Raw genomic sequence first — 27,752 nt, 5'->3', positions numbered from 1 at the left:
GAGTGAAACGCGTTTTGCAATTTTAATTATTTTATTACACCAACAATCATATCATAATATATTCATAAGTTTATTAACAAAAGTTATCCTTAATGATAAAATTTAAATAAAAATAATAGTTCCTAACTTAACATGGAAGCATCCGTATGATTTGTAGCGGCTAACTTAAAATTCCCACAAGCATCGTCATTATTTACAAGAACTGAATTACCCTTCCAACCAAACGCTTATAAAAGAGAAAAAATGGAAAATATACACTGCTGCTGTACATTCTATCAATTTTCACGTTTGATTGTTAAAAAACTATATAATCTGATTGCGTGAAACAAGTGATATATTTATTGTAGGTGATATGAGGTCTAGAGGGTGAGAATTGGTAGAATGTAGTGGAAAACTTATAAAGCATGATCTAAAAGCTAACGATTCATGTTATCTTAGCCTAGTACGATACAATATAAGTACATCTGTGGATTTTGTCTGAGTATTGAGGTATTACAGTAATTTTCATCGCTTGTAGTTTTTTCTTGTTGTACTGTGTCAAGGCATCTTGTTGCATATTATGAGGGAACGGAACCAAATAATGACCGACATCCTGGGGCAGTGCAGATTAATTCTAAACCGTTTCTCGTAAAGCCAACCGTTGAGACAATAAAAATACTTTGAAAGAAACGAAACGATTGACTTTAGCAGTATTTTTTTGTGTTTTTCTTTTTCTAAATTGTACAATTTAACACCACATACACTAGTCTACTTCACGCCAATTGTCATTCAGTAACAAAATCTACGATAATTCTTGTACAGACCAAATATCGATTTAGAAAGATAAACTTTAAAATTTTTATAAAATATCTAAACTGCTACCTTTAGGTACAAATTTTAATACTGTTCAATTTATATCTTCATCAATATATCATATAATTTAAATTTCGCACAATTACAATAATTGTTGGCATGAATAGATATGCAATAATTTTATGCTTTGTTTTCAACAAACCATTGATATCGTCAACTTACTTCTACGCTAATCACTACGAAATTGAATAACCGGAAACTAATCGTCTTGTACGTTAATTTTAATGGCACGTTTAAAAAAATATTTCCTTTTCACATTTTCCGAAACTAAATTTCAAAACGTCTTTGGTTCGACCGTATCACAAACGAAAATAAATAAAATTTTAACCTAATCAGACAACGTCTCGAATTTCTCTTTTAGTCACAGCACTAAATATACAGTCAAATGGTACATGCAAGCGGTTGCCGAAACCGTGCCTTAATCAGATCAAAAATTAACCGAAATCATTCAAAATTCACTCACTTTTCAGAGCAACGAAACAGAAACCGGAAAAGTGGTCGCTTCGCGAAATAAGTGAACTTCCAATGGGGCATACAACCAATCTCACAGCTAATACATAACTAGCGTTAAAAATAATTAAACAAATGCAATCATTGGCACATTATTTACAACAATTGAACCCTGGAAAGATATGTAAATTTGTGAAATAACTCACGGCTAACCTGTACCTAGTCTCAACCAACTAACTAGCACAAGGTTTAAATTATCGTAACATAAATACATACAGGTCAACACGAATTGTTTCTTAAACTTTGCCGCAGATTTCTTTATACACTACATCATTCACTTTCGGGTAATCACATTTGAGCGCGCGCGCGACCGGAAATCCGCCAACGGCCGCGCGGGAAACCGACCACACAAACATTTACTGTTCAAAAATTTTTTTAACTAATTATTTGGCGACTCGGCTAATTCGGACAGAAACTGGCACTGAAGTTCATCCTTCGCTAAATTTCCCTACAAATTACACACTTGGGATTCCCCCGAAAAAACCGATCCGCAACGGCAATTGTCTGAGACATCACATGACTATTCCTATTGACACTATTGGCCAACGACTTGCTGCATGTGGTCTGATTGGCCAGAAAAATGGGTCACGTGACTGAACCCATTGGTACTATTGGCCAACATGTGGCGGCATTATTGATTTTGATTGTTGATATGCTTTGTACTATTACTTTTTGTGTTCAGAGTTACCAACCATTCATTTTCAAAATGGCTATGAAAAAGCAGCAAATGTTTTTTTTAAATTTTTCTTTATGTAAGATGACTGCTGCAATTTTCCACACGTGAAAAGTTTGAAACTGGGCTCATATTTTCAGAAAATGTCACTGAAGCCAAAATTTTTGATATTATTTTGAAAAAAGATATCAATTTTTATAGATAGAGGGAACAAAGATTAAAGTAGAAAAAAACTCGAACTTCTTTAAAGTTCATTACCAGAATTGCTACAGAGAAGCAATGACTGGTCTATGCATTGATTTTTTGGGATGCCATTGGTCAATGAGTGGCAATTTTTTTTAATCTGGCTTTAATTTAATTTTTGTAAAATCAGCGTCCTTGTTTCGCCTTAAATGCGAAAAAATGGCAAACATTAATTAAAATATTTGTTTCTTTAAATCAAAAGTATTTATATTTTAAATAATTGCGAAAATCAAAATCTAAACGATTCACAATTTATATCTCTAGACGATTACATCAGTCTAAGGTGTTGCATTTTTGAAACCAAGTGTAATAAAAATCTTCAAACTTCCTTAGAAAATCGTGAAATTCCCGATGGTTTGGCCGACATTTATAAAATAATCAATCAACAGTTTTTACTCACTGAACGCTTGTGATTGGCCTGTTTTGTAGCTGGGAGTGCGACAGCCCGTCGATATCCAATGGCAAACACCTTGCAATTTTTTGTGCGCTAGATAAACAGGTAGGAGGTAATTTTTATCTTTTATTGGTCAAATTATTCATTCCTGGGACAAATCAGGCACTAGAAACCGGTTATAGGGCCGACCTTCTCACCGAACGAGATTTCACCTCAGATGCGAATAAATGGCGAACATTAATTACAATTTCTTTGTTTTGACTAAAAGTATTTTATACTGAGAGAAATTCGTATGAACAAAAATTCGAAAATAAAATTTTTGAACTTGTGTGACAAAATTTTGCTGAAAAACGTACAAAAATCAATACGTAAAATGAAAGAAAATAGTATATTTTAAAAATGGTTGCAAAGAACTAATAAATAATAAGACGGTTTTTTAAATTTAGCTTAAAGAAATATATTTTTTTAATTTTCGAAATTGATTCAGAGCAGTTATGGCCTAGAAACTCCTACCGTTCTCTTTAAAATTCCTTACCAAAATAACGAAGCAACAAATAACCTTTTACTTTTTCTGTTGAACCAAGACTTGACCAAGAATTATTCCAGTACTATTTTCTACACCTAAAAGATTTAAATATTTTCAAAAATTGGTACGAAATCGAGACTTGTTTGTGTATTGAAAAAAAAATCTTCTTCAATGTATTCATTTTCTTGGCTTCAACGAACCAATTAACAGTTTTCTTAATTTTGGTGAATTTTTTGAATTTGATTTGCAGAAATGGTAAATATTTAAAAGAATAAATAAAAATACAAAAATTTACAAAAGTGATACTGTGCTACTGCCTTGAGCCTCCTTAAAATTATCAAAATGGCAGCAATGAAAGACTTTCACTACTGCTCTCTCAATATGGTTTGGAAAAATTAGTAAGTATTTGTAAAAAAATCTAAGCATCCACAAAAGTCAAGCTCTTTAAAGTTATCAAAATGACTGCAAAGAAGAAAAGTGTGATCTTTTTAAGACTTTCACCACTGCTTTCTCGTTAATATTTTAAGAAATCCAAGTCACGTGACTGAACAAACCCATTATTTGAAGCGAAGAAATAGTAAATATTTAATAAAAAAACTGAAAAAACAAAAATCTACTTGTTTAAATTACAAAAAAGTTACGAGTTGACCGCTGTTCTCTGGCTTAATATTTTACGAAATGAGGGTATTTTTGAAAAAACGGTGAATGTTTGTGTTTGGTCGGCTTGCCATCGTTGTGATTATGTTTGGGAAAGAGAATGTAACTGAATCACAGTAACACTGGGAATGTCTCGCATATTTTGGGCAGATCACGATACACACACAGACGTACAACACACACACAGAACCATGTATGTGAGAGACAATTGACGCAGACATTTGGCTGTGTCGCCGCTGATATGGCTTGGATATGTCGCAGGAAGAAGGAGTAGAGGTGGTGATGAGGGACAGTTAGGTGGTAATAATAATATGTGTATGATATTTTCAAGTATAAAAACTATAAGTGGCTCTGGCTGTTGTAAAGATACATACTTCTGGGTGATTTGTACTTGTGGTTCGAGTTAGGCCAGCGGTAGTCGTTGGGGGGCGGCTCACTGGAGGCGCGGCTGCTGTGGCGTCCCCAGCACACTCTTGATGGCCGTAGTTTTGAGCAGACGTTTGAGCATCCCGCTGGAGCCCCGGTGCTGGAGGCTCTTGTGCGTCGTGAGCGAGTTTTTGGTTCTGTACCGCCTGTGACAGAACTCGCAGACGTAGAGCGTGTCGGACTGCTCGTGCTTGTCCTGGAAGTGGCGCTTGAGCGAGTAGTAGCAGGAGAAGGTGCGCCGGCAGTAGGGGCACTCCTGGGGCTCGTTGATGCCTCCGGAGGTCGGGGGCGGCATCCGCACCGAGCCTGCAACAGCCGGGGTACAGACGGGCGGCCGGGGGCGGCCGAGGCGCATGCAGGCGCAAGCAACTCAACTACACAGACAGCGGCAAGCGGGTGGGTGGCACCAGGTACCTGCAGGGGCGGTGGCGGCGGCGGCGGCGGCCGGGCGGCGGCACAGCGGCGGCTAAAAGAACTTTATGTCGATGTCCCCCGGCCGCGACTTGTGGTAAGTGTAGATGTGCGTCATCAGCGAGTTGCGGGAGCAGTACACGCGCTCGCAGATCACGCAGCGATACTCTTCCTGGCGCTCTGCGTGCTTGTCGGCGATGTGCCGCTTCAGGGACGCCTTTGAGCACAGCACCTTACCGCACAGCTGGCACGTGAACACCTTCTTGGGCGACGCCCCTGCAACAGCAAAACCAAGCTCGCTCTGGTCTGGTCCGCGTGTGTTGCCACCAGCAGACAACGGCCCGTAAGACCGACCCTCGTCATCTTTCTGTCTGGCTACTGTGCCTGCCGACCGCAAAGGCCGCCACATCTAGGGATCTCAATCGCTAAATTTACACTCAATTACTCCACAAACACAACAAAACATCACAACTATTTATTGACATTTTCAAAAAACTACAAAAAAATTTAGAAAAGCGAAACTCGAATTACTGTACCTAATCGTGTTCATTCAACGAGGTAATACTTGAAAAAAATAAAGAGAAAATCTTGATATATTGTCCCCTTAGAGTAGAACTAGTCCAAGTCACATAATGCAAATTTTACAAAAAGTTAAGTTGTAAAATTGGAATTTTTGATTTTTGTAACATCAATAAAGATCTTCTAAATTGTACAATAAGATAGACAGTGAAAGAAGGTACAGTGACGATAAAAAAGAATGACACCCCTGTCCACCGGTCCCCATAGCAAGAATCTAACTAAAATCTTTCGGGTCATAAATTTCAACAAACCCTTTAGCTTACAAAAAAAATTATTGCTGCGGTTCTAGAGGTGTCATTCTTTTTGATTGTGACAGTAGTGTGCTCCACACTGAACGTTTTAATAACGAAATTTATTTGAAAGTTGGCACTAAGCCATAATTCGTGTAATTCTGCTCAATGAAAATATTTGCAACATGTCGGCACTTCCGGTGACACCAGAAGTCGCTACGAACTTTCGTGTGTTAAATAGAAAGCTGTTTTTCACTGCGTTTTTGGATTAGTTGAGTTATTTTAAGGCTGTTTTTATCAGCTTTCCCTATACCTAAGTTTAACCGTTTTCGAGGTATTTAAGATTTTTTGAAAATTTTTGGATTTGCAACTGTCACTTAAAAAATCGGTAACTCTCTTAATTTTTGAGATTTTGAAAATATATTTGGAGAATGAAAAGATAAAGCCTATATCTGTTCTCCGGTGTGTTCAAAATTGGGAAAAAAGTTAATAAACCCAAAAATTTTAAGGCTAAGTTTGGACAACTTCAAGTACCCATAACTTAATTTTTTCAAATGGGATGTCCCAATTTTTATTTTACTAGATGGAGGAGAATTTTTTTCTGCATCGATCTGTATTAGCATTCCCTATACCTATCTGTGACAATTTTCAAGTTATGTTGGTTTTTTTGACATTGTAGAAAATTTCTTACTAGCCACAGTTATTTTTGCATAGTTTGCCTTAAAAACATTTTTGATTAAAAAAACGACAAACTCTGTTCAAAATGATGTTGTCCGTCCTGTGAAAACAAAATAAATTCATTTAAAAAAACTTCAATTTCTTACATTTAGTCTCTCGTTTCCATGGCAATCTATGATGGCTAATGAGTTCTCAATTCCAACAAAAAATTATTGTAACTTAAAAACTATTAAACATAAGTATAGGGAATGCTAATACAGATCGATGCACAATTAAATTCTCTACGATTTAATGAAATAAAACTTGTGGCATTTCATTTGAAAAAATTGAGTTATGGGTGCTTAAAGTCCTGAAAACTCAACTTTAAACATTTGGGGTTTGTTATTCTTTTTAGAAATATGAAAATACCAAAGGATTCCTCTTACAAATGAGCTAAAAAATATTTCCAAAAAAAAATGGCAGAGTTATCGATTTTTGATCTGGAAGGTGCAAATCCAAAAAAAATAAAACCCTAAATATTTCGTAAACGGCTAAATTTAGGTATAGGGAAAGCTTATAAAAACTACCTTAAAATAACTCAAGTAATCCAAAAATGCATTAAAAATATAGCTTTCCATTTAAAATAAGGAAGTTGATAGCGACTTCCGGTATAACCGGAAGTGTCACCATCTTGAAAATATTTTCACTGAGCAGGACCTAAGAAATTATGGTTGTATACAAATTTTCAGATGATTATCATTATTAGAACTACCAATACGTCTAATGTGGGATTTAGACGAAACATCCTGTACAGTACCTATGGTCATTCATTTAAGTAACAATACCGATATAAAGTCCATTAGTTAAAAAAGTGACAAATAAACGAATAAATAAATTGACAAAATAAAGGCACTGAAAAATAATGACAAACTTAAGGCGCAAAATAAATAAGTTGTTATTTCACCGAGTAATATTTCAATCTTTCTTCATTTTTTATCACTTTTCCCGTAGTGCTTTTAAATTGAAAACATTTAGAGCACAAAAAATCGGACATATGCTCTTTCTGCTCAAAGGGGTCGCAATTTTTGATGAGATTAGTTTTGCGAGATGTTTGTTGTGTTTGTGAATAGCAGCGAATTTAGCGGTTCGGCCTAGCACACTCGCGATCTGCCCACGCGAACTCAGTATTACTGTTCGCAGACACATTTAGTTAAATGATCGTCTCCACACACATTATCATATCTCGACGAAAGAGTCTGCCAGCTGCTCCGCCGCGCCCCAAACCTAATCTATCCACGACCCCGCTGCCCGACAAAACGCACCGTCAACAACCGAACTAAAAACTCGAAAATCCCGTCCATGCGTTACGTCGTGTCATCGGGCGGACGAATGATGGCGCGGCGGGGTCACGCAGAAACAACAGTCTCCTGGTGGCAACACTCTCGTGTTGGGGGTGGGTTTCGAACACATAAACAATGAGGGAAAGGCTCACGAAACAAGCAAAATAAAACCCAAGCTGCTTTTGCAAATTGTAAAAATATATTTAAACATAAATAAAGGTTATACAACAGTACATAAAATATGATAAATATTGCATCAAACAACATGAACATGCGTAAATGCAAAAAAATGAAAAAAATTCTATGTCTTACTACACAGGACCAAATTACAATTCACGGGGTTGCCAATCTCTCTTACCAAAAAAATCAGTCAAAATATACTCAGTCTTAAAGAATACCGCAAATTATCATTTAAACTAATTTCAGTCTTTTAAGAAACTCAAGTCCTGTCTCTCGTACAACAATTTATTTCGTCTCATAGAAATACAAACTACGCTCCGAGCCAGAGCATAACTCATCATTATTAATAAAGAAAAGAGATAAATAAACATATATTATTCTAATATATTCTTCTTTAAATATTGTATATTATATGTATAAATGGAAGAATTCCCTTTCACCGATTATAATTATAAAAAGGCTTTGATTTTGTCAATTTCGATCCGCGTTACAATTTTAAATAACTCGTCCACGGACGGCCAATTTTGCACCAATATCCCAACCACCAAGTAAAATAAAACTGGTCGCAATTTTGGTGGCTGGGGTGGTAAAAATCGCCAGCTCCTGGGCCGATTTCCAACAAAAAATATCACAGAGCCAAATGAACCGAATGTAACGTGGACTCAACAGAATAATGGAGACTTAACAAACTAAAGCCGCCCCCTATATTTGCACAGACCGGACCTCCATTATGAGTAAAATTACAAGTGTGTTTGCTTGCCGCTAGACTTGTAATGCAGCGGGGGCTTAACATAGGTGACTGTCTTTAACCTCGTTCTTATTTTTGTCTGCGATGGTAAATACTGCGATGATTGTTAAGCGAATTCAGTGTCCGAAACACTTTGTGACAGAGATTACACACGGCGTTGTTGAGCGGCTGAAGATGTTGTTGTTCCTTGTGCCTTTTCAGAGTGAGTTTGGTGCTGAGGAGCTTCCCGCAGACGTCACAGCGATGGGTGGCGCTCAGTGGAAGTGGAAGACTCAACCTTCTAGCTGCCACCGAGAACAACACAACACCGAATTAGGCCCCCGCTCAAAAGTCAAGCAAGTCTTAAATTAATTTTTCCTTTTTCAAGCTAAGCTAGACGCTCTAGGAGGAGATCGAGACGGTTCGAGGCTCGAGTGCTTCGACCATCGAACCGGCCCTCGGCCGTCATTTGTACGTCATTTCGGAAAAATTAAAAAAAGTGTAAAGTCTCGTGTTTAGAGATAGAACGAATGCGGCGTGATTATGTCTTCCGTTTTGATATTTTTAACGTTCCTATGGTAAATGCTCTTGTGATTTCTGAGTGAGTTTAGACTGCTGTATACTCTCTTGCAAATGTTGCAGACTGGTTCCCGGGAGGGGCGCATGTGCACATTCTGTATGTGTCTCTTCAGTCTCGTCAGGGAGGACAGACTTTTGTTGCAGGGTTGACATCGGAACTCGTCCACACCACCTGGCGGCAGAAAAGGGGCCCCATTAGCCTCTCTCTCAGCCGCTTCTCTATTTATTTACTGTGTTTTTAAGCTTATGTACACGCGTCTGCTAATCTAAGTTTTGGCGCGAACGTTTGCTTCACCGATATGACGCCGAATCACCCGAACAGTACAAATGTCACTTTGGAATGCTTCAACCAAAAATTAAACACCGGACGTCATATGATGAACTCTGCTGGACACGCAAATGAGAAATACAAAAAAAGGGGAAAGAAATAATCACAAAAGAGGCCGGCAAAAGAATTTAACTATTATGAAGCAATTTTTTCTAGTATACCATGAAATAATTTATCTTATTTACTAAATAAAACAGAGGGTTTGAATTTGGCTATTGTCCCACCAGTGAACATAAAAAACTGATACAAACTCAAAAATCATTAAAGTTCAATTGTTTAATGTTCTCTAAATTTACAATCTCCAGCGAGTATCATTAAATTTCTGACCATTTTTTTAACGAGAATTCCATTAGGTAGTTTTTTATGTCTACCATGGTATATTTCATTGCTTTAAAAATCCAACGAATGTTATACAGAATAGCCCAGAAATAACCGAAATAATTAAAAAAAAATTCAATTCGGAAAATTTTCACTTTAAAATTAAAACACCTTTTTAAATCTCACATACCACATGCTACTCGTTCTCGGATGCAATTTTGCGCTTTTTATGCCGTTTTCCCGTTTTCCGTGAAAATATGGTCTTCTGTAAGTCCTTTATCCTGATATTTTATCAATTTTTGCATTTTTTTTTCAATAATTTCGCAGTAGATAAGAAAAAATCACGTCAGATGTAAAAAAACTGAAGCTTATAAATAACTTGAGTATGGCTAAAGTAAGGTCAATTAAATTAGTTTAACCCATTTCGACATAATCTCGTAAAATCAGTTAGTTTTTAGCGAATAAAGACCCAAATTTCTAAAATTAACGTAACAAAAATTACAGTATAAGCTCAATTGTGTTAAATGAACGATAAAAAAATTACACACTATTTTAAAGAATAAACAACTTAGGTCTCAATTAAGTAAACATTTCTTTTATCTCATTTTTATTAAATGTTTTGGTTTGCATTTTTAGAATTTTTCTGATTATTCGATTAAAAAAAATTATTTTCAGAGTAAAAAATTTTTAATTTGAAATTAAAAAACCTCTGTTAAGTTCACATGCTGCTCATTTTTACGTTTTTATGTCGTTTTCCATAGAAAATATTTTATTAAATTAATAAGTTTACTGTATAAGCTGGATTATGTGAACTATTCAGTTAAATAAACAATAAAAAAATTAGAAACTATTCTATACAGTGAACCACTTTAGATAATTTATGCTCAATGTCTTAGTTTGCTTGAAATTTTTCTGATTATTCGATAAAAAAAACTTATTTTCAATTTAAAAAATAATTAATTTGAAATTAGAAAACGTCTGTGAAAATCCACATGCTACTTAATTTTACGCTTTTTATGCCGTTTTTCATAAAAAAAACATTTAATAAATTAATACAACTTACTGAATACAGAAATTTAAAAAAGTGAGTGATGAACAGACGACTGCTGAAATGGTCTGTAAGTCCTTTATCCTGTTTTGTCTATTTTTGCTTTTTAAGGCTCTTTTTTAATAATTACAAATTATTCACAACATTTCCTGGTAAATAATAACAAATGACACCAAAAATTAAAAAAAAAAAACTACTAAGTTTCTAACTCAAAAATTCAATAAATAAGTTCAAATTGGCTGCAGTAAAATAATTTAGACTATGATATTTTTTCAACCCATTTCGACATAATTTCGCGAAATGAATTAATTTTTGGCGCAAAAAAAAATCCAAGTCTCTCACAAGTTTCAGAAAAAACGTGCAATAAATAACAGTATAAACTCGATTATGTGAACTATTCAGTTAAGTGAACCACAAAAAATTATACACACTATTCTATAGAGTAATAGAGTAACATATTGGAGAACTATATCTTTCGCTGAGTGTTCTAAAGAAAAAATATAAAAACTACGAGTAGCAAAATTAATAGACATGTAAGTTTTTAATCGATAAAAATCAGTAGATAGTGATAAAAGTGTAGGTTAAAATATCGAATAAATACAGAAGAAAAATGAGAAAATACATACGAAAAAGATTAAAAAATTTCAAATATGATAAAACCAAAAAACGTAACTAAATCCTTATCCGTTTTAACGTTCGACAAAATTTTAATTTGTAGTAAAAAAAATCTATGAAGTAATTAACCAATTCCTAATTTTGACAAAAATCGTTGACTTTATCTTCGCAAATTCTTAAAATAAATAAACAACCTAAAGTGACTAAATATTTTGCTTTTAACTACTAATTAATTAGTTCGTTGTTTACCAGTTACTATTTTCTAATTTTAGTTACGCAATAAACAGTTCAACAAAAATTAAATTCAATTGAATTGAAGTTTGTCGATTTTATAAACACTTCTGGTTTTACTTAATTCACATAATCGAACTTATATTGTTCGTAATTCTTGAAATACGAAGAAAATACGTTGATAATATGTGTACGTAATTATTATGATAGGTAAATACACGCAATTTGTTTTTCCCAAAAAATTTTATATTTTCAAATAAAATACTCGGACTTATTTAGTTGTTTTTGATTCAATTATTTCTGGAACATCCTGTACCAAACAAACCAAACCAAAAATTTGCCTCCATTTTATCACAAATTTAAAAGAAAACATCAAATTTCCTCTAAAGATGACCGTTTAATAAATTCTATAAGCGTGTGACAAACAGGTTGGTAACAGGTTGGTCATCGAAATCTGACATACACAAAAAAAGTTCAGTCCCGAATGTTCATAATAAAACGATAATTTATTTAACCAGAAAATTCTCTTGCGTCCGACCATTATTTAATATCTCACACTGTATCACACTCTCTGTTAGCCCGTTCACTCAAAATCCGCCGAATTTTTGCTGATAATCTTCGTTTCGTAACATTCTTCAATTGCTGCGACGATGAATTAGAGAAAACAATCCCAATTCGTAATGAAATCAGCAAACAATTATCGAGAGAATAATAAATGAGTCATTTTCTCTAATCCTAGAGTAATAATTTATATTTCCGGGCGCTAGTTTTAGATGAAGCAGTCATTCTCAAATTTGATCTCGTTTCCTTCCCTGTGATACTGACTCCGATGGCTGACAAGCGAGTTCCGTGATCTGTACGACCTTCCGCAAACGTTGCATTGTAGATTTTGTGGCGTGTAAAAGTGCGTGTCAGATAGATGACGTTGGAGGGACCAAAACCGTGAGAAGGTTTTATTGCAAATGTCGCAAAACGCCGTCCTGCCCGGTCTTCCGCCCCCCGACGACTCTGCAAAAATCGGAGGGGGGCTCAGACCAGGCCTAAAGTACATCAAATTTACAACAAAACAAGAAACGGGTCTGCCGGTGAGGCGCGCATTTCAATTCGTGTCTAAGCTCTGGCTTTTTTCTTTTCGCTTTGTATTACTATTATTGGCTTCCCCAGAAAAATAATGACAAAAACAAAACGCAATGAAAGTAAACAACACAAACAGACCAGGGACAAATTAACAAAAATAAGAAAACGTGAAATCAAATCAATGAGTCACACATTGTTAAGACATTCCAAACATAAACATTAGTACAGACAAAGAGAACTGCCAAAAACGGGGTGAGATGAACGCACACACACACACAAGACACTGAACATTTCGGAAGCTCTCTTCATCGGGTTTTGCTTGCGAAAGAGACACACTGAAGGCCCATAGCGTTACTTTTTCCAAACAAAACCAAATTAACGATTTGGGCGAGTCGTAACTTTTTTTCTAGTCATTATTGATTATTGTTACGAATCGTCGCAATCAAGCTACCGCAAAGTGGCGCTTGAGGGAGCTTGATTTAGCGTTAATCAAAACCAAAAATTGGATTTCTTTGAAAAAATAGAGAAAAACAACGATTCTTACCTTGTGAAGTGCCTGCTAGACTGTCAGCGTTCGCCTGCAGAGATTGATTTAAACCTGGAAAAAACAAAACTTGAGTTTAAACGCAGTTAACTAAACAGTCAACTGCCAGGCCCTTTGCACATTTCTGATGGTCGAGTTTGTTAGTCGGAGGGTTAGTTGAGCAGTTCACTGTTATAAGAAACAGAAAAAGAAGAACGTTAAAAAGAGAATAAAAGAAGAAATTTTACGTTCTCAGGTTTCTCTAATTGGCAGCAATAAAAAATACGTGATTATTATTTTTTTTTTCAATAAATTCGAAATTACCACGAACGTTTAATACTTAAAATAACATACAGATGGGCGAAAAAAATATCTCGCAAAAAACACTTTCTTACCTTATTTCTGTGATTTTTTTCAGAAAATATAAGAGAAACGACAAAAAGGCACTTGTTAATAAAGTTACAACAGTCAAAAAATTTATAAAATTAAAAAATAATAGAAAACTATATGTTAGCCCGGCGCATCCACCATTTTTCGCCGAACTACTTTGGTTGAATTTTCAAAATAAACGACAGATTTTAACGAGTTTTCTTCCAGATAACTAAGATTAGATTCTAAAATCTTAAAATTTTCATTAATTACATCAACCTAGAGCGTCTGAGAATAGAAAGTTGTTTTTCATCAAGCATTTTTTAAGACTAATAATAAGCATGAAAAAATCTAGGTATAAACATGTTTTTTTCACACATCAATGAAAATTTTTTATTCGAATTAAACTAAAATTAAAATATCAGAACCAGTGGCAAATTTTAAAATTAACGAACCGTTCAGTTCACCTAGAAACAATTTGACTGTGATTGCATTTGAGAATTTTTTGTGAGGTTTTTTTGCGAATTTCAACCGAGGTAGGGAGAGGCGCGTTATCAACTGCGAAAATAATTACACTTTTATGTCCGAATCTGATCTGGATTGTTTACGTTTGGTTAATTATTGTCTCTAAAGTACAAGATTTTGTAACAAAAAGCCAATATTTTCACACAGTTAGTCAGAAAACTTGTACTAGCGTGTAAGTCTCATTCGAAATTTACAACACACAAATTATCCAATCAGTATTTTGTCTTCTAAATTTTTCTTTTTTTTTTCTATTTCCTCATATTTATCAAATCAGATTGAACTTTTTCGCTACAATTTTTAAGTAAATGTAATTTGTTTGCGTTTCCACGTAGTTAGGAGTAATATATTTTTTTTTCTTCTTCTGTGTAATATATTTTGTTTCCTCTCATAATTTCCTTTTTTATTTTGTATCACAAGAATAGAAACTCAATTATTTCATCCGTCATTTTGTTAGACCAAGATTGTTTCAAAGATTATTACAAACAAAATGTCAAAGAATTAGTTCTAGAAAGGGCAAAATTGTGAAGCAACATAATTAATAAACAAAATACATAATTTTTTTTTCTAGTTACACTCTTACTTTAGCAGTAGTTTTTCCGTCTTACCTTTTATTACTTTTTTTAATTGAATTCCGTAAAGCAAAATTTTTTGTATTATTGAGGAAATAACAAACGAAAAAATGTACTTCAGACTAATTTTTCCTAGTTTCTAGCTAAAAATAAAGAATTAATGCGCTTATTAAAATTATTTTTTCGTTTTCTCTTTTAAGTAAATATGTGATTTAGTTCGTTTTTTTCATCTATAGTTTTTTTTGTCATGTCATATATGTTTTGTTTCTTTTTTTATTTTTTTTTATTTCTTTGGTACAAGAAGAGAATAATAATAATAAATGTTATTTTTTGCGGTTTTTCCACGTAGTTTTAGAATTAATTTTAGAAAAATCAAAAATGTGGGGTAACACATAATTAGTTCCAACTAAAATTTTTTATTAAATTAAAATCAAATTTAGAAATACTTATCTTTTCCTCTTGCTCCCTGCGGTTGATTTATTATTAATAATAAACAAAACACATAATTTTCTGGTTACTTTTGTAGTTTTTCCGACTTACCTTTTAAAACTTTTTTTTAGTTTAACATTATGAACAATTCAACAAAAGTTAATTAGCATTTTGCAGAAAGAACAAAAGTTTCGTTATCGTTTTTGTATTGTTACTTACTAATTGATTATTTGTTCATTGCTGCAAATTTTAATATTTTCTAAAATTAAGCAATAAACAAAAAAATAATTTAAGACCTTAATTTTTCCTAATTTCGTCCTTTGTCTGAATACGCAATGACAAGATTTTTTAGAATACTGTAAAGGAAGGACTGGGAAACGCAAGTAGGAATAAAGAATACACTTAAAATTTTATTTTTAAGTTCACTATTTAAAAAAAACTGACTTGTTTCCGAATTTTTTTATCTAAAAGTCAAGTTTTTTCTTTATTATTTACTTTGTTTCGTTTTTCGTTAAGTGACATAATAAATAAATTTGACTTGTTTACGCTTTTTTATGTGGTTAATTTTTTTTCTGTTTTTTTTTGTTATTTTTCCTTTCTCCTTTTTTAAATGCGTTTTGTATTTTTTTTTTTTTCGTTTTTTTTTTATTTCTTTGGTACAAGAAAAGCGATAGATTTTTCCAAAAGCATCTAGGAAGCCAACTAACCTCCAAGTCCCGTCGGATCCGCCGCCAGCGCCGCCATACTAAAGTTGAAGCTTCCCGCTGCCGTCGCAAACAGCTTGCTCTCCGACGGCGTAAGATAGGGCCCAATCGGACTGTCGTGTTCATCATGGTCCCCAGCCGAACTCCCAGAATGCGGCCCTTGAGGTAGATTATTAGGCCCGTTGTCGTTGGCCACATCGCCCGAGTCGTTACTATTCTCTTCCTGATTTGTACTACACAGCAGCTCCATCGGTTCGCTCTTCACGTTCTCCTCGTTCAGGCGCGAATTGAGCGTCGGCGACGGCGAACACGGCGAATTCTCCCGTTCAGTGCTCGTGATGCCGTTGTTGGCCTCGTTTTGCGTCGTCGTCGTCGAGGAGTTCATATTGAGATTAAGAGCGTTGTTTTTCATCGCGCTTGGGGAGAAGTCCGCCGGTTGGGTTTGGGGCGGTTGGGTGTGCGATAGATTCAGTTCGTTATTGTTGTTGTTGCCGATGATGTGGTCGGGACGGGGCCGCTTGTGGTCGCCCTCCGGATCGGAGGATATCCGACGCTCGCGGCGGTGCTGTAAAGCGGCTCGACGGAGGAGCTGGTTGACGGTGGCGCCGTGAGGGGGAGATGAGGGGGAGGTGAAGAGGGCGTCCTCCACTAACTTCTCGGTGAAGCTGGGGTGGTGGTTCGACGTCGGTGTCGACTGCTGAGATCGCACCAGGCTTTGTACTTGCGCCAACTGTTGGAGGAAAGAAAAAAAATTGAAAAAAAACCCACATTAAGTTCTAATTTAATGTTTTTTTAAACCTTAATTAATTCAAAATTATTATTATATTAACTTAAAAAAAAAACAAAAAAAAGTGAAATATTTATTGTTGTAAAAAAAATTACACCAATTAGTAAAAATAATTAATCGAAGACACACGATAAATTATTCCAAAAAATAAAAATTATTTTTGGCAGATGGATAATGTATCAAATAAATCAATAACCGGTCGCAACATCTGTCACCAAAAAAACCACGTCTTAGGCCCGAATCCGCTGCAATTTTCCTGGTTTTTTAATACCTCATTACACGTCAATTTCAAAAGAATTCAATGTAATAACATGCTGTACTTCATGACTTGTTATTTGGGTACTTGTTTAAAAGCTGCAAAACGGCGACAATGAACATCTGCTTTGGATTTAATTGAAAATTTAAAATTTAATTGAACGTCTTTTTATCGAATTTAAAATTTGGACGTTTTTTCAAACAGCTCACCTGAACCACCGCATAATTAACACAACTGTAACAAAAACACACCAATCCAGTCTGTTAAATAATTCATTTGTTGCCGTAATTTCACACAAAACGGCAATTTTAAAGTCGTAAAATAGCAAGCAAGCTAGGCAACTTGATCGTCGCGGCGGCGCATTGTTGGTTGCCTGACACAACACACTTTGCAAAAATTCGTAATAAGTATGAGAAAAACACGCCTTCGTGATCCAATATTAATTGAAATGAAAATTTTTCGCTAAATATTGATCACCGTGCGCCGCGTTAATTTTTTCATCTCCAATCCCGTTTCAATTTGTTTTCCAATTTTGCGTTCGGCGCCCGATTTCGCGTCCACCTACATTATTAAAATGTCAATTTTTCGATATTTACTGACCTGTTCGCGGTCGTCGCCGTGCTGTTGGGTGAGCCCGCTGACCCGGAGCACTTCAGCCGTCTTGAGAAACGACGAAAGAGACCGCTGGTGCACGTTGACTTCGCCATGGTAGATAAATTCGACGAGGGCGTGCAAGTCCGTCCACGCAACATCTTGCAGGACTATCACAGGGTGTTTGCAAGGAGTAGACTAACAAAAAAAAAATTAATTCAATTTAAATCATGCGTTATAAAAAAGTGGAATATATTGTAAAAATATGTGCGCTGTCCAAACACAACACCAGATAAAGTTCTGATTAAATGCATTGCGATAATTTTTATTAGGATTAGTAATATTTTATTTATTTAAAACGCGATTACGGGTCAGACACTGAAACGGAGTGACTTGGACGTGTAAATAAATGGCAGGTTTATTCCAGTTGATTTTATTTAAATTAATTAGATCGGGACACTTATCGCCAACAACACGTTATGTAAGAATGTTGCTGTATTTTTGCATTATTCTATTAAACGGCGATAAGAATTACTAAGTATTAATGAGGTGATAGGATCGATCGACTGGTCTCGTGACGATTAAATTATTTTTAAAATAATATTTTTTTAATTATTATTTAAAATTATTTTTTATTTTTTTTCAAAAAAAATAGTCAAAAATTGTTATTCTTTTTAATGACAAAAGACACTTTTGTTCAATGATTTAGTTGTACAGTCACAATCAAAACGAATGACACCCCTAAAGCCACATTTTTTTTGAATCGTGTACAGCGTGAATTATGTGTACGTCTGGCTAGTTTATAATCTAGCTGGTAATTGTGTAAACTAACTCTACAATTTGTAAACTAACCTGTTTGTTAAAATTTATGCAGAAGTGTCATTTTTTATCGTGACTGTACTAGTAGTAGTAGTGGTAAAAATTAAAAAAATAATTAAAGAAAGTACAAAAAAAATAATAAATAACTCAGTGAGCGTTATCTTTTTGTTATTGATTTTTTTATAAGCGGCAATTGTTTAATTACATGAAAATACATTTAATTACATGAAAAAATGACAAACTTAAAAAATAAACAAAAACACAGTAACAATTTTTTTTGTATACTACTCCTAATAACTTTTTTATTTTATTTTCTTCTTTTTTGAATTTCTAAATTCTTGAGATTGTAAAAAGTTAACACAATTGAAATTACGATAAAAAACGACCGACCTCCAAATTTTCGCAATGGAATAAAAATTATCGCGAAAAACACTGAATGGGAAAACAGATGAACAAGATAATGAATTATTGAGTGCAGTTAAAACATCGATTTTTTCGTTAACGATAAAAATCGCAAATAAAAATTAAGGTCAAACTGCACAAACAGTATTTTTGGAAGTGCTTACTTGAGAATAAATAAATTTATCTAATAGATTTGAAAAATCAATTATTGCAACAATGTTTTTTATCTATTTTCGAACATTTTTTTCCACTCGAGAATTGTGTTAATCTTTTATTAGATAAAACTTATCGGCAAAATGCAATGAATTATGATAAATTAAACTTTCAGTAGGATGATTAAAATTAGCTTGGAAAAAATATGATTAGCGTTTTTTTTTCTATGTAAAGTCTGGTCCTCATCGGAGTGATAGCAATCTTATCACAATGGCGTTACTTTGAAAAAAAATAATAAGTGCACTCACTTTTTTTACGAAAGATAGTGATAAACAAGTGATAAGGAGCATTGAATAGTTGGGTATGCATCTCGACTGGTGTTTTTTAGATCTTGACGCACGAAAATATTTAAATACTTATTGGATGATAGAGAAAGCTCAAGGGCAAGCTTGCAATCAACTTTGCTATTTGGTAAATAATATAAAATTAATCTACAGTTCAAGAGTCAATCAACAGCGTCTGTCTCACCTTAAGTAATTCCCGAAAATAGGGACTGCAAGCCGATAAAACAACACGATGAGCTTTTAGACTTTTTCCATCGCAGGCCAACGTAACATCGACAAAATCTTCATCATCCCGGAGATTCTCGAAAGCCGATGTGATGCTGCTTTGGTAATTGTTCCACCGCAGACAGAAGTGTTGTGTATCTACCATCGTAATCACTATTCACCTGGAACAAGCAAAATTTTTGATTTTCCAACATTGCGGGGACCCCCGGTGGAGGAAAGTGAGGTTACGTCACACCTCCCCGTGAGGGTAAAAAAGGCGACTTACAAGCACCATAATAACCGGCATTATAAGAGATAACTCGCTGATTAACTGTTTATGGGGTTTACGAAGCAAGAGATAAGTTCTATAAATACTATTTCAAACATAAACAATGCGAAATGTCGCCAAAAAAATTCGCACGGAAAAACACAGATGGGGCAGGCGGTTCGGCGTTGCTAGGTAGCGACCAAACTGGCGCCAATTTAAAAAAAAATAACCAATTTTTTACTGTGGCAAACAGAAACAAGAAGTGCCATAACCATAACAAGTATTCCTCTTTAATCCGATATTTTTTGATAGGTTCACCCAGTATTTTTTATACAGACTGTGCAAAAATCCTTGTAGTGTTATAGTTTGTGATGTTATCATCTCTACCAATCAAGTTTTTTTCTTGCTTTTTCGTCCTATCAGTTGTGTTTTATCGATCACCAAACTGGCGCAAAAAAAAATCTTATACAGGGTGATTAAAAAACCGCGGATCATGTCTTGGGTACTGATAACAGACATTCAGCTGAGTAAAAAATTCCTATGAAATAAAAACTGTCTGGCGTTTCATCACAAGATACAGCTCTTTTTGAGTTAAGTTTTTAGCTTTTCTTAAATTTAGACCTAGCTACCTATTGAAAAAAAGCACCATATTGTATTCTAGGGTGTAAAAAAAATACAAAACTAGTAAGTACGACAATTAATAAAATCCGATAAATTAGGAAATAATAGAGTAACAAATGAATACGGTTGCTAAGAAATAAAAGTCCAATTTTTTTAATTAGAAAAAAGTAACTTGAAACAAAATCTGATTTGGCGTTTCAATGATAAAAAACCTTCTTTTTGAGGAGCTCTTTTTATGCAAACTTTGCTTAAATTTTAAGCTTATTTTAGGAGTCAGATTGGAAGCAACTTTTGATAGGTTCACCCGGTATTTTTTGTACACATTGTTCAAAAATCGTTGTAGTGCTATAGCCTGTAATGTTATCATTTCTGTCAAATCTTCTGATTAACAATTCATTTTTTGCATCTTTGTTTGTGTTTAATCTATCACTATAAAAAAAACTCAGCGACACTTGACATTAAAATTTCATAGGTGACTTGATGGACGTCCATTACAGAACAGTCTGTATATTTTTTAATTAATATTTCAATTTAACTATTTTAAGAAAAAAGTTAATAAGATAATCTGGCAATAAATAGTTCGGATTGTGGAGGTTTTACTGTAACTATGGTTGTTAGGAGCAAAAGTTGCGATTTTCGAAATTAAAAATTATTTAATTTGCATTAAAACTGTGCGATAAATTTTGGTAGGAACGGGTAGAGCTGGCAGCACTGCATACAGATATCTGAAAGATGGGTTCGCGTCTCGGCTCAATCATTAAAAAATAAATTAGAGAAAAAAATTTGATTGGATAGTTGCGAGCGGTGGGGGAAAACATGGCATCGGCAAAAAATACGCGGAAAGGGAAAGCGCCGCGACGACCGGCGTCGGTCAGGGCCGACTGTGTTTTGTTGTGCGATTTATCCCACCATCAGGAAATAGCAATAATGAATGATTTTTTATCGACAGGTTTGTGGTGATAATAACCAGCCGTCTTTGATTAATATTTTCGGAATTTTTTTTTTCGTTTTGTGGGGGGCGGAGGGGGGATTAAATTTTTTTTGGTCTTTTTACCTGTTAAAATTCGGGGTCATTTATGTCTCTGAGTGTGTTTTTTTTCGGCGCGTCCATTTTTTCCTCCTCACATGGACATTTTCGCGACTGTGCGTCGCGATGCACAGATGTCAGAAGCGTCTTCCAAGGCACACTAGACCGCCAAAATACGAAAAGCGAACTGTTTTGTTATCACACTGTGCACGGGCCGACGTCAGTACGTCACGACATTCGGGCGAATATTAAAAATTCAAGCGCGCAAAAAATGACGGGCCGCTTATTCTTTATTGGGACATGGCTATGAGACATCTGCTGTAATAAGCCGGCACTAAAAAATAGTGCGTGCCCGCCTACCCCTCCCGCGACGAATGAAAATGCGCAGAATAACGAGTACAGGCCCGCAATTAAAAATGTCAAAATAAAAAAATCGAAGTGTACCAAATCTGCGCCCTGCATCACCTCCGACACGACCATTTCCCGACGCTTTCCACCCAACACTCCCACATACAGTCGCCACACCACATCTTCGACTTATTTGCACCAAATTTCGATTTTTTGCACCAGCTCGCGACTTGACGATAAAGAAAAGATCAAAACTGCATATTCGCCGCGACAGGGGCGGCTCGTACAACCCCAGATATTTTAACGCCCGAATTCGCTGATAACACTGCGTTCGCGAGATGATAAACCTTATCGTATGCTTCAATTACGAAAAAGTTTACAGCGTAATCTAGTTACCATTGACCTAGCTCAATTTTGTTCAAAACAAATAAGAGATAGCGCGAATTTTTTTCCTTCAAGACAACGAGATAACGACAACTTTTTGACGAGAGGAAAAGACGCACCTTGGGCCAATTTTTGCATTTTGGCGAAACTAAAAGGACCAGGTGCAAGATCAAGTGGGCTGGGACGCAGGACGGCGATATCTTGATAAGATTAAGTAGTTAGCGGATTATCACAAGCAAGACGCAGACAAGCAGGCTTTGCCAAAACAGTCAAAAACACTTATGATCATAGAAGTCAAAACTTGTGTCAAAAACTGGCAAAAACTATCAAATCTCAAGGTTATTTCAAATATTTCATAAAGATATCAATGCTCTAAATGCAAAAAATTGTTAAAAACCGTATTATGGGTTGTCAAAAACTAAAAAACATAGGAAAACATTTCTTACCAACTAGTAATTGACTAAAATTGTTCATATTTTTTTGTTCGGAAATATTGTTTTAACGGCTTATACCTACTCCGAACACGAATTATAACAATAATTATCAAAAACAAGTCAAAACACCAATTAATTAAAACAGCATTGTCAAAACTATATCCATAACTATAACACGTGGGTTTATTGAGTACCTTATTAAAAAATAACTAAAAAAAATATGATGTTGTTACGACAATTTTTGGTAACTTTTTTGTCAAAAACACCAGTCAAAATAACCAATAAGTCAGAATAAAACAATATTCAAAGGCTTATTAAAATTATATTCAAAATATCAAAAAGTTATTGTTTTAATTTCTGGCCTTTTGTAATAAAATTTCCTTAAGCTTGTTGCCACTTTTGTGACATTTAACATAATCAAAAATCTGATTTTTTTGATACAGGTGTTCCGAAATTATAGATTTTAGGATCTCGTACGTGAGGAGATTTTGACATTGACAATTGCATAAAATATGTGGACTTTAGATCAAGTTATAAGAATTTTGTGTCAAAAACTGACAAAAACAAATCAATTTCCCACAAAACTGAAATATTTTATAACAATATCAAATCGTAAATTGCTCTCGAAATTGCTCTTACAATCAAAAAAGTTGTCAAAAACAGAAAAATTGACTAAGTAGTTTTTATGTTCTCCTACGATATTTTTTACGAACACAAAATTAAAAATGTGTCAAAAATCTTTTCAAAGTTTTTGATAAAATTCGCCACAATTGTCAAAAACAGTAATATCTGGTTAATAAAACTTAAAAAAAACAATTTTTTGTCAAAAACAATTGATTATTAAAATATTTAAGATGATAAGCAGTTTATCGTAGTTTGTCAGTGTCAAAAACATAAGTCAACGTGTGGTCTTGATATTAATTATTTTATTATTTTCGTAGTTTTAATTTTTTTTTTCTAAAATATTTTTTTCGAACGTATGCTTCTACATCCCAAATAGAAAGTTAAAAATGTGTCAAAAACTTCTCAAACGCATGCTTTTCATTAAATTTGACACTTGTCAAGAACAGTATATAATAATAAAACTCTAATATTTATTCAAAGTTACAAAAACGTTTTTTTCTATCAAAATTAATATGTATTTTAGTGCTATTGATTATTTAATTACTTAAGATATGAGGATGTTTTGTGATTTGACTAGCAGTTTGTGACTGTCAAAAACATAATGCTATTTTGAAACACACTTTTTTATTCAGCGAGAAATTATTAAAAAAAAGATGTAGGTACTCTAAGTATTTTAGAAAATGAACAAAATCATCTTGAGAAAGTTTGTTAAAAATAAATTGCCTACTGTTTTTGACTTCTTGTTGTCAAAAATGATATTTTTGCGGCATTTGTTTAGGCATCAACCAATAAGAATTCTAGTTTAATTAAAACAAAAATGTGGATATGACCGTGTCACCCTCACGTGTCGGGTGTCATGCACCTGTCAAGTAATCGCAGGCGTGTTGATTTTAGCCAAAATTCGTTGTTATCGATTCCGGTGATCTATGATCACAGAGTTGGCAATTTTTAATTGTCGCCGCCTATGCTAATGAGGGCTCCCTCGACCTCCCTTCCAATTTACCCCAAAAAATCATTACATTCTTCGCGGGTAGAGGTTATTGCGTTGCGCATGAACATTTTAATTCTCATAGAATAAATATACAGTTGTGTGAATCAGCTATTTTTCCCGTTTCGTTTCGCCGGGCCATATTTTATTGATTTTATAATCAATACCGCAATAAAACCTGCAATGTTTTCATCTTTATTTCCAGCATCCCTGTTTGTATCCGCGCCCCTCCGCCCCCTCCGTCTGTTTACTTCTACCTGAACCTACTCGTAGTTAGGGAAAAAACACGCGACAACTCCACCACCCCCTGGAGCCGGTCCTACAACTCAACTTCCACACGCCGCCTTATCACTCGCATTATAAATATTTGGATTATTTTTTTTATCGCCGGAGAAAAATTCGTGCCGATGCAACGTTTAGTCTAGGAGATAAGCGAGAACATGACGCGACCAATTTCTATTTTATTTTATTCTTAATTACGGCCCAATCGATCAGCTTTCATGACGTCTTGAACTCGTTTCCGCAATTCTCACACTTGGATGCAGATTTGGTGCATCTTTGTTAATTAATTTAACCATAATTTGGTGAAAACCGTTCCAAGGGAAAAAGTTTACCATTGTGTTACAAATGTAAATGCGAGTGGAAAGAAACGAAAAATTTGAAGGATTTATGGCTGCAGGAAGCTCCAGCGAGGGCCACGTTTGACAAAAGCGATGATTTTTTTCATCAGAGGGCTGAAAGTGATGCTTTCTGCACTCATTTTGATGAAACAAAAAAACACAATTTTTTTGGCCGTCTGTAAGTCACAATAGGGCTTCCGGAGTTCGCAGCAGGAAATTCAAACCGGAAAAAGCCCACAAAACAATCGCACAGGAGCGGTTCTTGTCAAAACACCCTGTAGATTCTCAGTTTTATTATTTTAAATTGAGCCAATTTTACCAGCGGGACGTCAGTATATTTTATTATATTATAAAAACTAATAAAAAATAATAGTATTTTCCATTAATGCCTGTGACTTTTCTTGAGAATTTTTCAATTAATTACGAGTATATACTATTAAAAAATGTATTTTTTTGTGTCATTTAACAACAATCGATGCTTAAATGCAGTTTTTTGAAAAAAAATTCGCAACAAAACTTTGCTAACCCTAAAAACGTATAAATTAAGAAAAAATTAAAAATTCAAATAAACGTAATTTTTGTATACTATAATATTTTTATAAAATTTTTTGCCCAAAAACATCATTTAATAAGCATCAGTGTTTTAAAATGGCAATAGAAAGCAACAAATTTTGATTTTTAAATTTTAATTTTGTTGAACTGAGACTCTTAATTAATTAATTTTAATTATAAGGAAAGGTGGAAGAATTCTGAAAAAATTCCCATACACAGAGAAAAACATTAACTATTTAATTTATATTTATTTGCCGAATGAAATTGTTTTTAATTAGGTAACAGAATTTTTTTCAATGAAAATACAGAGTGAGTCTAATAAAAGTATATTTTTTATATTTTAAAAACTAATAATCACACAGAATTCAGCGATTGTCATTAAATACCATGTATTTTCCTTTATACTTTAAAAGTAAAATTAATTAATTAATTAATTAATTAAATTAATTACGAGTACCATTAAGCAGTTTCAAATAATTGTTTTTTTGTGTATCTAACAACAAGCGATGTTTAAATGCAGTTTGGTGAAAAAAATCGTAAAAAATCACTGCTAGCCCCAAAAACTTATTAATTAAAAATAAATTAAATTCAAATTAACGTAATTTTTGTACTAGCAAAATTTTTATTAAAATTTATTGCTTGAAAACATCATTGATTTAAAATTACAGTAGAAGCATAAAATTTCGATTAATTAATACTTAATTTAAGATTTTATTGAATTAATACTTTTAATTAATTAATTGTAACTAGAAAAGAGGGCGGAAAAAATCTGAAAAAATTCACATACTTAGGGAAAACCATTAGGTACTTAATAGCGAACGCTGAATTCTAGTTTTTGTTAGTTTTTGAGGTATTGCAAAAATATATTTAGCTGATTCACCCTGTATACAAGATGTACGTTAAAATATTTTTTCGTTGTATAACTGAACGTAAAGTTATTAAAAATTATCTGGCGGTCTAATAAATAATAAAATTTTATGTCGAGGACGCAAACATGAATGAATCACCCTGTAGACTACGTGACGTAACAAAACCAACTAACTAAAATAAAAAATAAAGAAACTATATAATTAGTATAATTTTTGGCACTGAAACTAATTTGTAATACAAGTAGATTATTTTATGTAGAAACTTGACGAATTCTGCAATAATCAAGTAGTCAAGAACGCATAAAAACGACTCAAAAACAAATAAAATGAAACTATTAGCTGATTTTTGGCAAGTAATATATTTTTTTTAACTTTATTCCCATCCTTCAGCGTAAAAATGGCTACCAATTAGCGTGAAAACACAAACTCAAGAAGCGAATCACATGAAGCACTCTGTAGGCAGCATAATTTGTGAAACAATTATTTAAAAATCATTTAATACAATAAAAATTAAAAAAATAAATAAATAACGAACGAACTTGGAATGAATTTCATATTTTGTTGGATTTTTTCCAAAATTGGTGATTTTCGCCCAATAAAAAAAAGTTAATGAAAATGGAAAATTCGGCTCGCGCGAATCCCCTCGTGAATAATTAATTCGCGCGATTTCGTAGCGTTTGCAAGTTGTCGTCTTTATTCCACGGCATAAATACTCGACTCGAACCTATCGTATTCAATATTGAAATTTGGCAAACAATTTCCGAAGTCGTCCTCTCTTCCCGAAAAAACAAACAACATCAAGAATTTAAAGGTTTAGAAATTGCGCACGCTGCACAATATACACAGATGAGTCGATTAATCGTCTTCCTAAAACATTTATTTCACCTTCCTGATGATGGCACGAAATTTTAATTTCGTGGCCTGCTGCTGGCGTGTTGGCGGTTACGCCATTCTATTTACATTTATTTAGAATAGTTTGCCACAATTTCACGAGTGTTAAAGCACAATTATTTTTATCAAACGCATCAATAGACAATTATTCGGCGTTTGCGCTACGTTTAGAAAAAATAAAGATACGAAATTGATTCAATGGGCGCTAAAATAAATTCGGTGGTGGGCAAGTTTTTGAATCCTGCTAACTAATCAGTGCTAATTATTTTCGCCATTTTAGTGTTTACATCTTAAAAATCATGTAAACAGCATTTATCAGTCACGTGATTGGTTTAAATAATTTCTTTATGAGTCAAGTCTGGGAAAATGTGAGGTCGCCGATTTTTGCAAATGCAAGGACACTCTGTATATTTGAAAAAAATTTCGCAATTTTTTATTAATTTATGGCAATAATTTCGCCACCCATTTTATCAAATAAAAACATTGATAAGGCTGGATACCCTCAAAGTGACCTTATCTATGCAGTGCAGCCTCGCGAAATTTCGTACCATATGTTGGTGGATTTTGGGCAAAATTCCTTGTGGAAAAAATGGCAAAAATGCAAAAATGAGTAGAGGGACTTACGTGTGTTGCAGTAAAAAAAGAACGGGGACCGTAGGCGTTAGAGCGTGGGGGTCATCTTCAGGGGTGCACCAGGTGTAGGAGCGCCAGGTCCATCACCATCAAGACAGCAAGCACTCACTAGCGTCTAACCCGCCAGATAGTCTAGCAATACTCTAACATCACAATGATGGTCTCAAGTCCCAAAACCCCTAAACTTGCAGGACCACTTTTTATTTGGTTGGCAAAT

General features: G+C 34.2%; 1 protein-coding gene across 14 annotated transcripts; it reads right to left on the bottom strand.

Moving 5' to 3' along the window:
* Positions 1–12: 12 nt before the first annotated feature.
* br (broad) lies at positions 13–27,752 on the bottom strand. 14 transcript variants are annotated; one of them, XR_010334490.1, is made up of 7 exons: positions 21,220–21,617; positions 19,257–19,458; positions 17,364–17,552; positions 15,724–16,450; positions 13,146–13,214; positions 4,696–4,968; positions 4,345–4,587 (listed from the first exon to the last, which is right to left on the bottom strand). XR_010334490.1 is itself a non-coding variant. In XM_008199004.3 (6 exons), the coding sequence occupies exons 2-6, from the start codon at positions 19,440–19,442 to the stop codon at positions 4,289–4,291; spliced, it is 1,470 nt and encodes a 489-aa protein (XP_008197226.2). In that variant the 5' UTR covers positions 19,443–19,458; positions 27,527–27,752; the 3' UTR covers positions 13–4,288.

The sequence above is a fragment of the Tribolium castaneum genome, chromosome 6 (assembly GCF_031307605.1).
Source record: "Tribolium castaneum strain GA2 chromosome 6, icTriCast1.1, whole genome shotgun sequence".
NCBI lineage: Eukaryota > Metazoa > Arthropoda > Insecta > Coleoptera > Tenebrionidae > Tribolium > Tribolium castaneum.
The sequence above is the reverse complement of the archived record's forward strand: the minus strand, read 5'-3'. Positions and strand labels throughout refer to the sequence as shown.